The 16083-nt window shown below is 34.9% G+C and overlaps 1 protein-coding gene across 2 annotated transcripts in view; it reads left to right on the top strand.

Annotated features, from left to right (window-relative positions):
* The first annotated feature begins 699 nt into the window (after positions 1–699).
* The window catches only part of LOC137625296 (nucleoside diphosphate kinase homolog 5-like), a 22171-nt gene continuing 6787 nt past the window's right edge, over positions 700–16083 (top strand). Inside the window, exons 1-4 of one of the 2 annotated variants that reach the window (XM_068356111.1) lie at positions 700–876; positions 9423–9842; positions 10893–11019; positions 11131–11316. In XM_068356111.1, the coding sequence (XP_068212212.1) occupies positions 9726–9842; positions 10893–11019; positions 11131–11316 (430 nt within the window). In that variant the 5' untranslated portion in view covers positions 700–876; positions 9423–9725. Of the gene's footprint in view, positions 877–1456; positions 1654–9422; positions 9843–10892; positions 11020–11130; positions 11317–16083 lie in introns of those variants that run through there. The other variant, XM_068356110.1, reaches the window with a different exon arrangement.

Here is a 16083-nt window from a genome sequence, read left to right as displayed (position 1 = left end):
CTCTCTCTCTCTCTCTCTCTCTCTCTCACACACACACACACACACACACACAAACACACGCTCGTAGGTTATCAAGATATAACGTTAAATTAAGTCAGGAATAAACACGGGAATCATCTATGCGCACCTGTTTGTTTGTTTGTGTGTGTGTGTGTGTGTGTGTGTGTGTTTGTGTGCAAGCGTGCCCTACATATCTGCTTGTATTGGCCTACAACACAATCATAAGGTCCTTGTATGCACTCTATAAAAAGTTCTCTCGCTTGGAATAGCGTTTTCAGAGCACGTGTTGTTTTAACGAAAATGTGTTCCAATGTCATGTCCTTTTTTATCTTATCTTGAGGCAATATTTGATCCAATCTTCATATGTGCTTTTTTATAATGAAAGATAAGCGCATGCAAACTCTTCCGTTATCATTAACACCATAGGTTAGCCATTTCATTAAAAAGAAATATGTGGTATTTCGGTAAATGTGAAATAAATTCTTCAACCTAATTTCAAGAATAAGTTTTGCGAGACTAATAAACCAGTTAAGTTTTGCAGGCGAAAATTAATAGTCTGTAATTTCCTCTCAGGGAATTAACAAAAGCTATCTTCATTTCAAGATTAGAATATATTTATTAAGTACACCATAAACTCAACCACGAAATCTCCCCCTTGCTACCGTGGAAACGAGTAATCAAACACAAGATGTTTACTGCTGGGAAGAAGTGGTTTGGCTGCGTCCCTGTTTAGGCTAAACTCGTTCTTAAGGATACTTCGAAAAAGCAGACTTTTCCGTTGCATCCCCCTCCCGAAGGACCACACCAGGACCACACCATCGTCAAGGCTTCCGAAATTCGATCGGATTTTGCAATATCGAATGGCTGAAAGTAGTGGTAATTAGCCTTTATTAATTTGTTTCTTTAGCTTTGCGGTTTGTTAGGGGCGACATTCCTTCGTCTGGCGGGATGAAGAAGAACGTGGCATTGACTGTGTGATGTCCTACAGTTAGGTAACAATGACCAAAAAATGTGCAATATTATTAAAAAGGAAAATAATCCCGGAGCGAAGAATTTTGTTGCTGCATGCGAAGGCTTCCGTATACGAAATTATTTTACTGGTCTGCGTTCGTTTTCAGAATTTATCCATCTTTTCTGCCACACTATTTTGGGTATTTTTGTGCTATATTTACACTGTAAACCTATTAAAACAATCTCATTTTCAGACGACAATTTATTCATTTCATGAAATAAACACTCATAAGACGCGAAAAACTCATTAATGCTGCATTTAATTCTATTTATCGGTAACGAATCTAAAAATTCGGTTCTCAGAGATAGATGCAGTTGCCTGTCACGATAATTATAGTAAGCAAGCAATGGAAAATGATAAGGCTTCATCCAGCGGTATATCCTCGTATGAACGACTTATACGATAAGGTTAGTTTTACATCATTATCAATATATCGACCCACGACGGAGGATTGCAGGGCAAAGAGGCCGGACCGACTCAAGATCGATATATAATTGTTCACGACGAGGGACTGGCGAGCGGTGGCAACTGCCATGATCGTCGCCTGGCCAAGTCTTACGGGGTAGTAGTGGTCCGGGCGGACAAAGTGGGTGTGTGCCATCCCTTCTCAACATTCATCAATCCAATCCTTCCTTTTTTAGGTATGTTGATTCTCAGCTGCTTTTAGCTTAGCAACGTTGTGCCGTTATGAACCTTTCGTTCTGCACGTTCGATTTTCCATGTCTTGAGCGATGAAAAACAAAATACCCGTTCGTTATAAAAAAAAAAAAGTGCAAATGGTCTTTAGAATCAGAGACTACGCACTTTCAAGCAATGCTCGGTTATATATAAGAAGCTGGACAAGTTGATCGACATTTTACGATGATTTATATACCTCTAATTCGACTCGTTTTCGAAATATTCGCTATAATAAGAACCGTTGTTCTTGAAAGCATGGGTGACGAAATGCTTTTGGATCTGTCGAGTTCCTCGTGTTGTAAAAAAGGAAGATGATTTTTTTCGTGCACTTATCAGATCTATCCCACATGTGAATCTGGAAGCACATGTTGACACACTAACACGCATGTTTAGAAATGTCCTTCACATTTGTCACATACAGGTTTATGAAGGTGTTATTATACATCACGTTCGAGTAACATGCAGTGGACACTTAAATTTATCATGAAAGAGATAACGTACCTGGAATTGTGAAGTATCTTACTCTGTTTTACCTTATTAGATTTCCCGTTTCTAGATTATCATTTGTTAGCCTTAAGAGCTGATAATTAGGTCTCTCTCTCTCTCTCTCTCTCTCTCTCTCTCTCTCTCTCTCTCTCTCTCAATAGTGATTGCCTTTTTTTAATATTCTTATATTTTTAGTTGGCAGAACGATAGACTTTAAACTGTAGGCTACTTGAATGTAGACGTCCGTAATATATATATATATATATATATATATATATATATATATATATATATATATATATATATATATTTATATATATATATATATATATATATATATATATATATATATATATATATATATGTATGGATATATATATATATATATATATATATATATATATATATATATATATATGTGTGTGTGTGTGTGTGTGTGTGTCATAAATTCTTACAATGTTAAATAGGTTAAAATTGTGTGCAATGACTTCGTAGTATTTCTTAGCTAATTGATATTGCTTCACGGAGAACAATATTCTCGGCAAAATGTTACGTAATTTTGAAGGAAAATTGTTTATTTTAAAGATGTGTCCTTAGAATAGTAGATTAGTTTCTAAAGCTTATTATTATTATTATTATTATTATTATTATTATTATTATTATTATTATTATTATTATTATTATTATTATTATTATTAGCTAAACTACAACCCTACAGTTGGAAAAGTAGGATGCTATAAACCCAAGGGTTTCAACAAGGAAAAATAGCCCAGTGAGTAAAAGAAATAAGGAAATAAACGGCCTGAAAAATAATGAATAATTAAAATAAAATATTTTAAGAACATTAACAAGATTGAAGTATATCTTTTCACATAAAAAAACACATGAAAAGATAATTAACATTCGCTGCATGTTTGAACTTTAGAAGTTCCACCGATTCAACTACCTGATTAGGAAGATCATTCCACAACTTGGTCACAGCTGGAATAAAACTTCTAGAATACTGTGTAGTATTGAGCCTCATGATTGAGAAGTCCTGGCTATTAGAATTAACTGCCTTCCTAGTATTACGAACAGGATAGAATTGTCCAGGGAGATCTGAATGCAAAGGATGGTCAGAGTTATGAAAAATCTTATGCAACATGCATAATGAACTAATTGAACGACGGTGCCAAAGATTAATATCTAGATCAGGAATAAGAAATTTAATAGACCGTAAGTTTCTGTCCAACAAATTAAGATGAGAATCAGCAGCTGAAGACCAGACAGGAGAACAATACTCAAAACAAGGTAGAATGAAAGAATTAAAACACCTCTTAGGAAGATCTCTCCACTTCTTGATCACAGCTGAGATAAAACTTCTAGAATACTGTGTAGTTTTGAGACTTATGATGGGGAAGGCCTGACTATTAGAATTAACTGCATACCTTGTATTACGAACAGGATGGTACTGTCCGGGAAGAACTACATGGGTTAGAATATTGCATTCCTATACTCACTATGGTGCCCATCAACAACAACGCGTTACGATGTATTAATTAAAAATTCAACAATGATGCTAAGAAAAGACCCACGTACTCCCAACTGTTTGAGTTTGAAAACAAGGGTCTCATGATTAACACTGTCAAAAGCTGCACTAAAATCATGGCCAATCATACGAACTTCCTGACCACAATCAAGGGATTCCTGTATATCATTGGAGATTGTAAGAAGGGTATCACATGCTCCAAGGCCTTTATGAAAGCCAAATTGCAAACTAGGGAATAGATGAATATCTTCAGCAAACCTATTTGAACCTTTTGCCAAAAGACGTTAAAAAACTCTATATATGAGTTATGGAAATTGGACGGTAGTCTACTGGACTTTAGGTACCACAAATGTATTTACACAATGGAGTAACATTACTAATTGTCCAGCAAGTGCTAGAAGAGGAGTCTCTTGCCAATTTGCGGAAAATAACATACTTTGAAACTAGAAATCTGCAGTCTATATAAAAAAACAAAAGAAAAATACCATTTGGGTCCACAGCTCCCTGAGCACCAAGGTCCATCAAGAGAACTTTAATTTCACGAGACAAAAAAACTTAGTTAGTTTAGCCTCGGGAAAAACATATCACCCAAAATTATTGCCTTTTCCTTTGGAGAGAGAGTGACAGAGCCATCTGCTTTAGGTAAAGGAGGAACTGTTACTTCTATAACAAAGAGTGCAGATTTAAGGGTAGTCCACCATTTATGTTCCTGGGTTGTACCAGAAAGGGTTTCTTTTATGGTTAAATTGTGTTCTTGTTCAGTTAAAGCATAAACTCTCTGAGCAAAATCTCTTAGCTGAGTATAGTTATTCCAAGTCAAACCTGATATGTTGCTGTACCAACCGTGTGTCACACGATCATATATAGTTCATTTTGTGTATATATTATGCTTGTATCTTCGCTCTTCCCTCGCACTAAAAAGAACCAGAATAAACATGTCGGTTTTTCTCCTCTGTAACAGTGTCTGTTTTTGAACATGAAATTTCTTGTTGCTTTGAGCTTTTGTATATAAAGGAGAGTGTTCTATAATAAACTCACTCAGTTGCTTTCAACCTGTCTTTGAGTCACAAGCTTCTCTCGGCCCGTCACATTGCCTTTACAAAGATGGTAGGCCTCCTGCTTCTCCAAATAGGCACGTCTACAATCATCATTGAACCAGGGGTTGTCTTTCACTCCGTACTTAAGCACACAAGAAGGGATACGCCTATCAATTATGTTGACTAGATTCCCATTCAAGAGAACAACAGGCTCAACACTATTATATAATTGGGAGCAATTTAAGTTCAGAAGATCACTCAAAAAACCATTCCAGTCTGGTTGAGATTTTGTATTAATCCTACATGAGTATGGCATATCAGGGATAGGCTGCTCAGTCTTCACTACTAATGCAATTAAGGCATGATCAGATGTCCCAATTGGAGAACCAGCCTTACTTTGTATAAGTCTCTGATTCAAAGTTAGGTCGGGATATTAAGATGAGCATCTTCTGCAGAACCTTTTAATAGGTTTTCTATAAACTTCCTATGATTTATTAAGCATGTAGGCTACACGGCATAAGTTAGTGCAAACCAATCTTTTCTACTGCATGAGCTAGTGCGAGCTACTCGTTTTTACGCCATGAGTTAGTGCGAGCTAATCTTTTCTAATGCGTGAGTTAGTGCAAGTTATTCGTTTCTACCCTGTGAGTTATTTTGAGCTACTCTTTTCTACACCGTGAGTTAGTGCGAACTACTTGTTTCTATACGCCGTGATTTAGTGCGAGCTACTCGTTTCTACGCCGTGAGTTAGTGCGAGCTAATCTTTTCCACTTTGTAAGCTAGTGCGAGCTATTCGTTTCTATGCTGTGAATTAGAGCGAGCTAATCTTTTCTAATGCGTGAGTTACTGAAAGCTACTCATATCCACGCCCTGAGTCAGTGCGGGCTACTCATTTCTACAGCATGAGTTAGTGGGAGCTACTCTTTTCTGCTGCATGAGGGAGTGTGAGCTAATCTTATCTACTGCGTGAGTTAGTACGAGCTACTCGTTTCTACTGCCTGAGTTAGGGCAAGCTACTCATTACTACGCTGTGAGTTAGTGCGAGCTATTCGTTTCTATGCTGTGAATTAGTGCAAGCTAATCTTTTCTAATGCGTGAGTTACTTCAAGCTACTCGTTTCCATGCCCCGAGTTAGTGCAAGCTACTCGTTTCTACTGCATGAGTTAGGGCAAGCTAATCTTTTCTACAGCGTGAATTAGTGCGAGCTACTCGTTTCTATGCCATGAATTAGTGGGAGCTACTCTTTTCTGCGGCGTGAGTAAGTGTGAGCTAATCTTATCTACTGCGTAAGTGCGAGCTACTCGTTTCTACTACGTGAGGTAGTGCGAGCTAATCTTTTCTAATCCTTGAGTTAGTGTGAGCTACTCGTTTCTACGCTGTGAGTTAGTGTGAGCTACTCGTTTCTACACTGTGAGTTAGTGTAAGCTAATCTTATCTACTGCTTTAGTTAGTGCAAGCTACTCGTATCTACTGCGTGAGTTGGGGCAAGCTACTCATTTCTATGCTGTGAGTTAGTGCGAGCTACTTGTTTCTACAGAGTGAGTTAGTGCGAGCTACTCGTTTCTACTGCGTGAGTTAGGGCAAGCTACTCATTTCTATGCCGTGAGTTAGTGCAAGCTACTTGTTTCTACAGAGTGAGTTAGTGCGAGCTACTCGTTTCTACTGCGTGAGTTAGGGCAAGCTACTCATTTCTATGCCGTGAGTTAGTGCAAGCTACTTGTTTCTACAGAGTGAGTTAGTGCGAGCTACTCGTTTCTACTGCGTGAGTTAGGGCAAGCTACTCATTTCTATGCCGTGAGTTAGTGCAAGCTACTTGTTTCTACAGAGTGAGTTAGTGCGAGCTACTCGTTTCTACTGCGTGAGTTAGGGCAAGCTACTCATTTCTATGCCGTGAGTTAGTGCAAGCTACTTGTTTCTACAGAGTGAGTTAGTGCGAGCTACTCGTTTCTACTGCGTGAGTTAGGGCAAGCTACTCATTTCTATGCCGTGAGTTAGTGCAAGCTACTTGTTTCTACAGAGTGAGTTAGTGCGAGCTACTCGTTTCTACTGCGTGAGTTAGGGCAAGCTACTCATTTCTATGCCGTGAGTTAGTGTAAGCTACTAATTTTCTCGTCGTGAGTTAGTGCCAGCTACTCGTTTCTACACCTTGAGTTAGTGCAAGCTACTTGTTTCTACGCTGGCATTTAGTGCCAGCTACTCTTTTCTACGGCATAAGATGAAGCGAGCTACTCGGTTATAAGGCATGATTTGGTACGAGCTACTCATTTTCATGGCACAAGTATCGTTATTAAGCTATATTCTGCAATATGTTTTCACAAGTATCTAGTACCAAATATCTTCCTTTTTTGACACAGTAAGCTTCTTTTAATGTATCAATTTGAGTTAGTGCGATCTACTCGTTTGTTTCGTGCCATTTATTGTTGAAATAGATATTGGATTATTGTGTAAATTGATAGAATTTTTTTATTTGCCTTTTTCTCATTTTATTTGTTTTATTAATTAAAAGGTTTTGTTTCTTCATATTACTGTTTTGATAAAATAATAATATTAATAATTATGATAATATTAATAATAATGATAAAAATAATAATAATAGTAATAATAATATAGTATTGAACTTGATATTAGTCATTTTTTTTTTACCATAAAAACATTATATCGTTTTGGCTGAAAGAACAAAGCTCGTAGTTATTGACTTAAAAAAGGCAAGCCCCCCCCCAAAAAAAAAAAAAAACTCTGCTAAAAAAAAGTTACCAAATAATAAAAATGTAGTGGAATGACCATTGTATTGCCTTGGGAATGTACTTATAAGAAAATATCCTTCTGTTAGTTAATATTGGGGTACTACTACTACTACTACTACTACTATTGTGGGTAACATACCAAAAATAAACCTTAAAGTCATATTCTCAACCAGACTGCCTGTAATAGAAATATAGAGTATATATGGTAGATAAACATTTATTATCTGTAAATTAATATGATAAATATTTATGCTCCAGAGATGGCCTATATTCATTAAGGTTAAGATATGACTCATGAATAGCAAAAGCAAGTGACAGAACACCCAAACCCATTTCTACCAAAGCTAGGACCAGGGGGGACCAGGCAATAGTTGCTTGTAATGGTTAGACTCCTTAAGGATGGTCGAGTCATGTACAACAGTGAAATCTATTAACAACTCCTATTCACTGAAAGGGATAAGTACTGCACTGTAATTGTTCAGTGGCTACTTTCCACTTGGTAGGGCTAGAAGAGACTCTTTAGCTATGGTCAGCAGCTTTTCTAGGAGAAGGACACTCCAAAATCAAACCATTGTTCTCTAGTCTAGGGTAGTGTTATAGCCTCTGTACCTTGGTCTTCCACTGTTCTGGGTTAGAGTTTTCTTGCTTGAGGGTACACTCGGGCACAGTGTTCTCTCTCTTTCCTTATTTCCTTTCCTCACTGGGCTACTTTTCCTGTTGGAGACCTTGGGCCTATAGCATCCTGCTTTTCCAACTATGGTTGTAGCTTAGATAATAATGATAATAATAATAATAATATGTTTGAATAACTTGATCTCATTATTATTATCATTATTGCTTGCTAAGCTAAAACCCTAGTTGGAAAAGCAGGATGCTACAAGCCCAAGGGCTCCAACAGGGAAAATAGATTACAAGTCACTAGTGATTCCAAAAACCAAAGCAATGGCAGTGAATGGGAAGAGATTATTTATCTCGTCACTCGATTTATTTCACACAGTGTGCCTCATGTATGTACTGTAAGCTGGGATTTGATAGTCGTCAAAATTTTTAATTCCAAAATCCTTTTGGTGGCCTATTGGAAACGTCCCTACCTGGTGATCTCCCAGACTGGGGTTCGAGTCCCGCTCAAACCAATAGAGATAGCTTAGGACTTATGCAGGGGTGTAGCTAGAGATTTGGGGGCCTGGGGGCTAGAATTAGTAAAGAGGCCCCCTCTCCCCCCTAAATCTGGCGAGTTTTTGGTAATATTATAAATAAACTCACTACTTTTATGGAGCCTGGGGCCATTTTCTAAATGCAATTTCTTATCCCTTAACTACACAACTGGAACTGAATAAAACTGAAAATATTTTTGCTTCTAATTTGTGAGAAATTTAGTTCGTGAAACAAAATATTCCACTTATATGATATTAGGAAGTTGGAGTATCAGAGAAAATGTCTTCTTATTGTGAAAAATATAAACTGGGGTAAAAATAATTTTTAAAGATTCCTCAGAAGGGGAAATAATATATTCATTGAAATTTTAGAATTCGGTATTAAGTAAATTTTTCTCAATTATACACAAAACATTAACCCTTTGAGTACCATTGGCCTTATTTTACGTTCAGTGATATCCAGTATCTTTTATCTTATTATTTATGCATAGTAAAATTTGATTAAATATGTAACATTATATAACTATGGAAAGGAAATTCAAATCACATCTAGAATATATTTTTTTGTGCTGAGTAAAAGTCCTCATAAATGAGTCTAGCACTTGAGTAATAATTTTTCTTTGTTAAGGGCGTGGGATTGAAATGGTTAAGAAAATAGGAAATAAGGTTAAGGAATTAATTGAATCAATGATTTTCTTGAGCATTTGTAGTATTAGCGCTGTAATACGAGTATTTTTTTAATGTTTGTACATGAGTTTCTTACATTCTTTGATTCCTTTACAGGTTTCTTTCTGTTTCAACTCTAGGGCAAACAGAGCCAAGAAAATTTCACTAATCTAATCCAAAAACGCTGCTTTCCAAAACAAACATAATAATTGATCGCTTTAAGTGAAGCAAACCAGCTGGGAAAATTGAAATAGAACAGACCAAAAAGACGATCAGAAGCATTTCTTAAGCACAGTGACTTGGAACGCGAAACGAAGGCCATAATCGGACAAACGTAAACAAACGCCGCTTCGTAGGTGCTTCTTCTCCCAAGAACCGGAAGATAAGTCTTACTTCTTGTGCCACCCACAAAATCCTTCAATGAAAATGGCCACAGACAAGATCCAGAGAACGTTGGCCATGATCAAGCCAGATGCTATGGACAGGGCATCAGAAATCGAAAAGGTTATTCAGCAAGAGGGGTTTACAATAGTCGAGGTGAGGTTTCTAGATTGTCTTTTCCCCCTAGCAATTTGAGTTCACATCTTAGTATGGTTTCTTATCAGTTAAGATTACACTAATTGGTTGATTATTACAGTTTACATTTTAGTGTGGTTTCTTATCAGTTAAGATTACACTATTTGGTTGATTATTACAATTTACACTTTAGTATGTTTTCTTATCAGTTAAGATTACACTATTTGGTTTATTATGAAATTTTACACTTTAGTAAGGTTTCTTATCAGTTAAGATTACACTATTTGGTTGACTATTAAAGTTTACATTTTACTTTGGTTTCTTATAAGTTAATTATACACTATTTGGTTGGCTATTACAGTTTACAATTTAGTATGGTTTCTTATCAGTTAACATTACACTATTTGGTTGGTTATTACAGTTTACAATTTAGTATGGCTTCTTAACAGTTAAGCATACTCTGTTTGGTTGGCTATTACAGTTTACAATCTAGCATGGTTTCTTAACAGTTAAGCATACACTATTTGGTTGGTTATTACAGTTTACAATTTAGTATGGCTTCTTAACAGTTAAGCATAGACTATTTGGTTGGCTATTACAGTTTACAATTTATTATGGTTTCTTATCAGTTAAGCATACACTATTTGGTTGGTTATTACAATTTACATTTTTGTAAGGTTTCTTATAAGTTAAGATTACACTATTTGTTGATTATTATAATGTTGATGTGTATGAATTAATTACATAATTATCTTGCAGCTGTAAACATATTTTCACTATCGCATCGGATATTTAGTTTAGTTGATGTATTTTGAGAACAGGATATCCAAGTATTCGTACCTAAGGTGTATTTCCAATTCTAATCTTTCAGATTAGATTTAGATTTTTCGTTAGGCAATTTCAGAGTGTTTTTATGCTTATTTATATTCCTAAATTCTTCTAATCTCTTACTTACGTACTTCAATAAAGTTTACTTTTTCTTACATGTTCCATCTATCTTTATCTGCCTCATGTATCAAGCCTTTTCGATGAAAGCTTAATGAGCAAATTTTTGCCATTTCTCTCCTGCAGCGGCGGCGAACTCGCCTGTCCCGTCCGGAGGCAGAAGAATTCTATGCTGAGCACCGAGGAAAGCCCTTCTACGAGGGCTTGGTGCAGTACATGTCCTCCGGAGATGTCCTGGCATTCATTCTGGCTGGTGGGTGTTGTTGTTTGGTCTTATTTAGTCAATGATACAGTAATATTGTATTTACAACCTCCTAATACAAAGCAAATCCCATCAACTGATCTATTACATTTTCTTTCTCAGGAGACGACGCCATCACCCAGTGGCGAAGCACCTTGGGTCCCACGAAGGTGTCCCAAGCCCGCCAAGAAGCGCCCAATTCCATCCGGGCCAGATTCGGTGACCCAAACAATGATTCACACAACGCTGCTCACGGCTCTGATTCCGTAGCTTCGGCCCAACGAGAGATAAAGTTCTTCTTCCCTGACTGTGAGTATTCGGATTAAAATAACAGAAAATGTATGGCAGAAGAAGAATCGTTCTGAGCATGCGCACGACGACGCTTTTGTTTACTTGGGACTGTTCGCTTTGGACAGATATGGTCTTTTGCTTCAAAATCTTCCTCTACCACAACTGTAACTGCTGCTACTAATTCAACTGATAATGCTAACTGTTGCTTTTATTTATTAAAAACAATTTCTACTCTGGATTTTCACCAATGGGCACTTTTAAAGTTATAGCCTCATCACAACGGGAAATATATGGTGCATCAAACACTGCCATGTGCATTTTCTTTACAGTACAGTGTTTCTCCATTTTTTTCAACACTAACCCATTCATACTAATTAGATAACCTGCTTTTTTTGTAGTTTCTAGAAAACTGCATGATGTAAAACTAATTAAGTAGGTAAATAGTTTTAGAATAAATTTTGGTCTAATGTAGTCTATAAGTTTATGACAAAACCAAAAGCAGTGGATAGACAGGCTTTCAGATTTAAAAGAAAATTGATAGGACGATGAATCTCGTGATTTGTTTGTTATAATTGATTGCGATATTGCTGTGCTAATAACACACATCTTAATAGTGTTGACATGAATAGGCAAATTCTTAAAGCTGTCTAAATAGGCCTATATTATTTCATTTACTGGTTCCAGTGCTGTCAGGTTACTTAACAGCTCACCTTGACTCTAACTGATACTGTAGAATTTGTAGGTCTTCTCACACCCTCTCCTGACGAGGAATAGTTATTCTGTCTCCCATTGTAGACCTATGTAGCTGCTTCTCAACATTATATAGTCTGTATTCTAATAGGCCTATTGTTGTTTACTTAAGAGGAGATTTACTTAATTTCTTTTATCACGAAAGTTGGTATGCTCATAATGAGAGCTATGGTATCACCAACTCATTAGGAGGGTTCGTAAGAAAAACCATTTTGGTCTAGCAGTTTAAACAAAACAACCATGTTCGGGAAATCTATGAATTATTGGATAGCTATAAATCTTTCTACATACGTACTACACATGAATATAAATAGCACATATGTATGTCATTAGATAACACATTTCTTTAGGTTTGTTATTGACCACAACTTATCCAGAAGCCATAGTCTGAACTAGGCTTATGTTGTGTTTACAACAGTGAATCCACACATCTCCAGGAGGACAAGAGAATGTGTATATTAGCCTGAACTCCAGGGATAGCTTATGGGAACCTGGAAAAAAAACAAAAGAATGGGAAGAATTCCACAGCTTAATTACACTTCACCACTTCTGCACTATCAGTTGTTTGTACGCACTTAGACTCACTTTGCTTTCTCCAACATAGTTGGAATTACTTGTTTTCCATTACAACACGAATCATTCATTTATTTTTCTCTTTATTTGCTTTCTATTCGTGCTTTTCCATTCCATACTGATAGGCCTTATACTTTTCTTAATTTCATGCAAACTCATTCTAGGCCTATCGGCTTGAGATGCGTAAATGAGCACCCTCATCTTGAAATACGATTATATATGTATATGTATTTGTTTAGATATGTGTATTTGACGTGTTTTGGTGTCGTTACATACATGAGGTTCGCGTATAGTGTATATAGCTATAATACACATCAGACAGAAGGTATATTTTCAACTGAATATTTTATTCAAGGCATGTCATGATGTCTGAATCAATTATCGATTATTAATCACTTGTCAGCTTTTCTTCTTCCATTCCTTCTCCTCCTCCTCCTTCTTCTTCCTCTTCTTCTTCTTCTTCTTCTTCTTCTAGAGCGTCATTATTTTCTACCGATTGAAGGTAAATCGATAGTCAGGTAGAGTAGTAGTAATGAAGGGAATTTGGCTTTGTAACGGCTCCTTATTGGGTTCGTGATTGTAGTGGGATTACATTTTGTAAGGGTATTAGTATTCTCTCTCTCTCTCTCTCTCTCTCTCTCTCTCTCTCTCTCTCTCTCTCTCCTCTCTCTCTCTCTCTCTCTAAATACAGACCCATTGTTATATATATATATATATATATATATATATATATATATATATATATATATATATATATATATATATATATATATATATGAAAACTAATCAATATTAACTGCAAATTACATAAATGCAATTAATTTGTATTCCATATAAAAAGGTAGTTTTATCCCAAAAGTAGTTATTGTCTATTAAAGAAAGAATTATTATTATTACTATTATTATTATTATTATTATTATTATTATTATTATTATTATTATCATTTTGATGAATTCAATTATTTCCACAAAATTTATTGTATCCCATTTCTTAATCTAATATATATATATATATATATATATATATATATATATATATATATATATATATATATATATATATATCAAAATTACCAATTATTTGTAATCACTAAAATTCTGGAAATAGACTATAATACATTTAACTTTATACACAAGTCCCATTTATGCAAAAATGTATTAAATGTATTTAATATCACAGATATACCTGTTCAATCTTAATAAGTTTTATGTACATTACCAATACATGTATGTAATCAACATCTCTCTCTCTCTCTCTCTCTCTCTCTCTCTCCTCTCTCTCTCTCTCTCTCTCTCTCTATCTCTCTCTCTCTCATATATATATATATATATATATAGGCCTATATATATATATATAATTTATATGTATGTATGTATAAATATATCGTATACATATGCGTGTATAATATATATTCAGTATATATATATATATATATATATATTTTATATATATATATTTATTTATATGTATGTATTATATACAGTATATATACATATATTTATATATATATATGTATACATTTTATATATATATATATATATATATATATATAAAATATATATTATACATACATATGTCTATGATATATTTAGGTCATTATTATCAACTATGTACGTGTACTTCATAGTTACTGATATACATATATACATTTCATAGTTATCTATGTAATTCTAATAAATTTCTCTACTGATACATTTCATATATTTCTACAATTGTTATTGATTTAATTTTTGAACACCCTCCATAGATTTGAAAAAAATTTCATAGATTATTCGAGATTTCTATGTAGTAGTCCTAATCTCCTATGCAATATATGTCTCGAAAAATTCGTTAATTATGTATTTCTCTTAATAAAGCTTGCAATTAATGAGGCTTTAATTAACCACTTATTTAGCTTGTAAGTTACCATGTGTCATTAACAAATTATTTTGGCTTTGAAATTCACTATTTTCTTCAGTGTTCCCGGTTCGAGTTATCCAAGTTATAGATTTTTATATATTTTGGGCCCTCATTCTAATTTCAAAATCTGGAATTTCTAATCTGCTTCTGTGTTCCATTGTTCCAGTGAAAAGTTTTATTTATCATCTACTACAAACTGTGGAACTCTAAATCTGCTTTTGTTTTTCCTCGTTGTTGTGAAATATTTTGTTCTTTCAAACTTTGGAATTCTTAAACTGCTTATTTGTTCCACATTTCCAGTGAAGAGTTTTTTTTATCCCCTACTACGAAGCTGTGGCATTCTTAATCTACTTCTGTGTTCCTTCGTTCCTGTAAAACATTTTCTTCAACTGCTTAGCTTTTGAATTCATTACCAGCTTCTGTGTTCCTTCATCCATCAACATGCTGCTTTTTCCTCCAATGTTAAGCTTTGGAATTCTACTGACACTTCCATGTTCCCTGAATACTATACTCATAATTCTAGCATTCTTATTCTCCTCAAATTCTAAACTCTCTCTCTCTCTCTCTCTCTCTCTCTCTCTCTCTCCTCTCTCTCTCTCTCTCTCTCTCTCTACTCTCGTTTCACATGTTTCATAAACTCACCATCATTTTCTACTGACAAACTTTGGAATTCTCTTTCAACTTCTGTTTTTGAAGTTATGCTTTACTATTGGTCCTTAAAAACTGAGCTTCGTTATTATAGTGAATTAATCATGTATCTGGTCTTTAGTTAGATGTGGTGGGATGCAGCTAGGATAGAACAGGGTCTGCTAGCTCGTTCCAAAATTGCCTTGCTGAAACCTCGGAGTTGATGGAAAGGAATAAAGAAAATTTAGTACTGCAGGGAAGAATTGAAAGGAGCAGAACTACTTGCTGTTGTGTTAAGATGCTGTAATTAGATTTGATACAATATTTAAAACTAAATAACTTCAGTCATGATGAGAGATGAAATTTGTGTTGATTGAATTTACGAGACTCGTAATATTTGGGGTTATTTGTTAATTAATCTACGGGCATTGCACGCCCAGTTTAACTTATTTGGAGTTCAGTAGAATAACTATCTTATTTTTTTCATTCTGACAAATTGTCAAAGCAAAAGTCGTGTCGTGTGCTCTCGGGATATCCTACTAACACACACACACACACACACACACACATACACACTCACACACAAACACACATACACACACAGAGGGAGAGAGAAACTATAAAGATTTCGGATAATATACATGAATAAATTTCACGATGTCAAAGCCAATATTGATATATTAGAAATTTTATTATTTTAGTATTTTATTAAAGCTTGCAACCCCGGAAATTTGAAAGTCTTTAAAAAATCAACGAAGAATGATATGTTGAAAGCAATAGGATATATTGAAAATAACCAAAGTTTGTTAAAGTTTATTCTGATAAAAAAATAGCATTTTATGAAAGGTAAAAAAAGATATAGAAGTTTATGACAGTTTTGATAAGAGAAAATTAGTGAGGTATATATACAGTATATATGTATATGTATTATATAT

The sequence above is a fragment of the Palaemon carinicauda genome, chromosome 32, assembly GCF_036898095.1.
Source record: "Palaemon carinicauda isolate YSFRI2023 chromosome 32, ASM3689809v2, whole genome shotgun sequence".
Taxonomy (NCBI): Eukaryota; Metazoa; Arthropoda; class Malacostraca; order Decapoda; family Palaemonidae; genus Palaemon; species Palaemon carinicauda.
The sequence above is the reverse complement of the archived record's forward strand: the minus strand, read 5'-3'. Positions and strand labels throughout refer to the sequence as shown.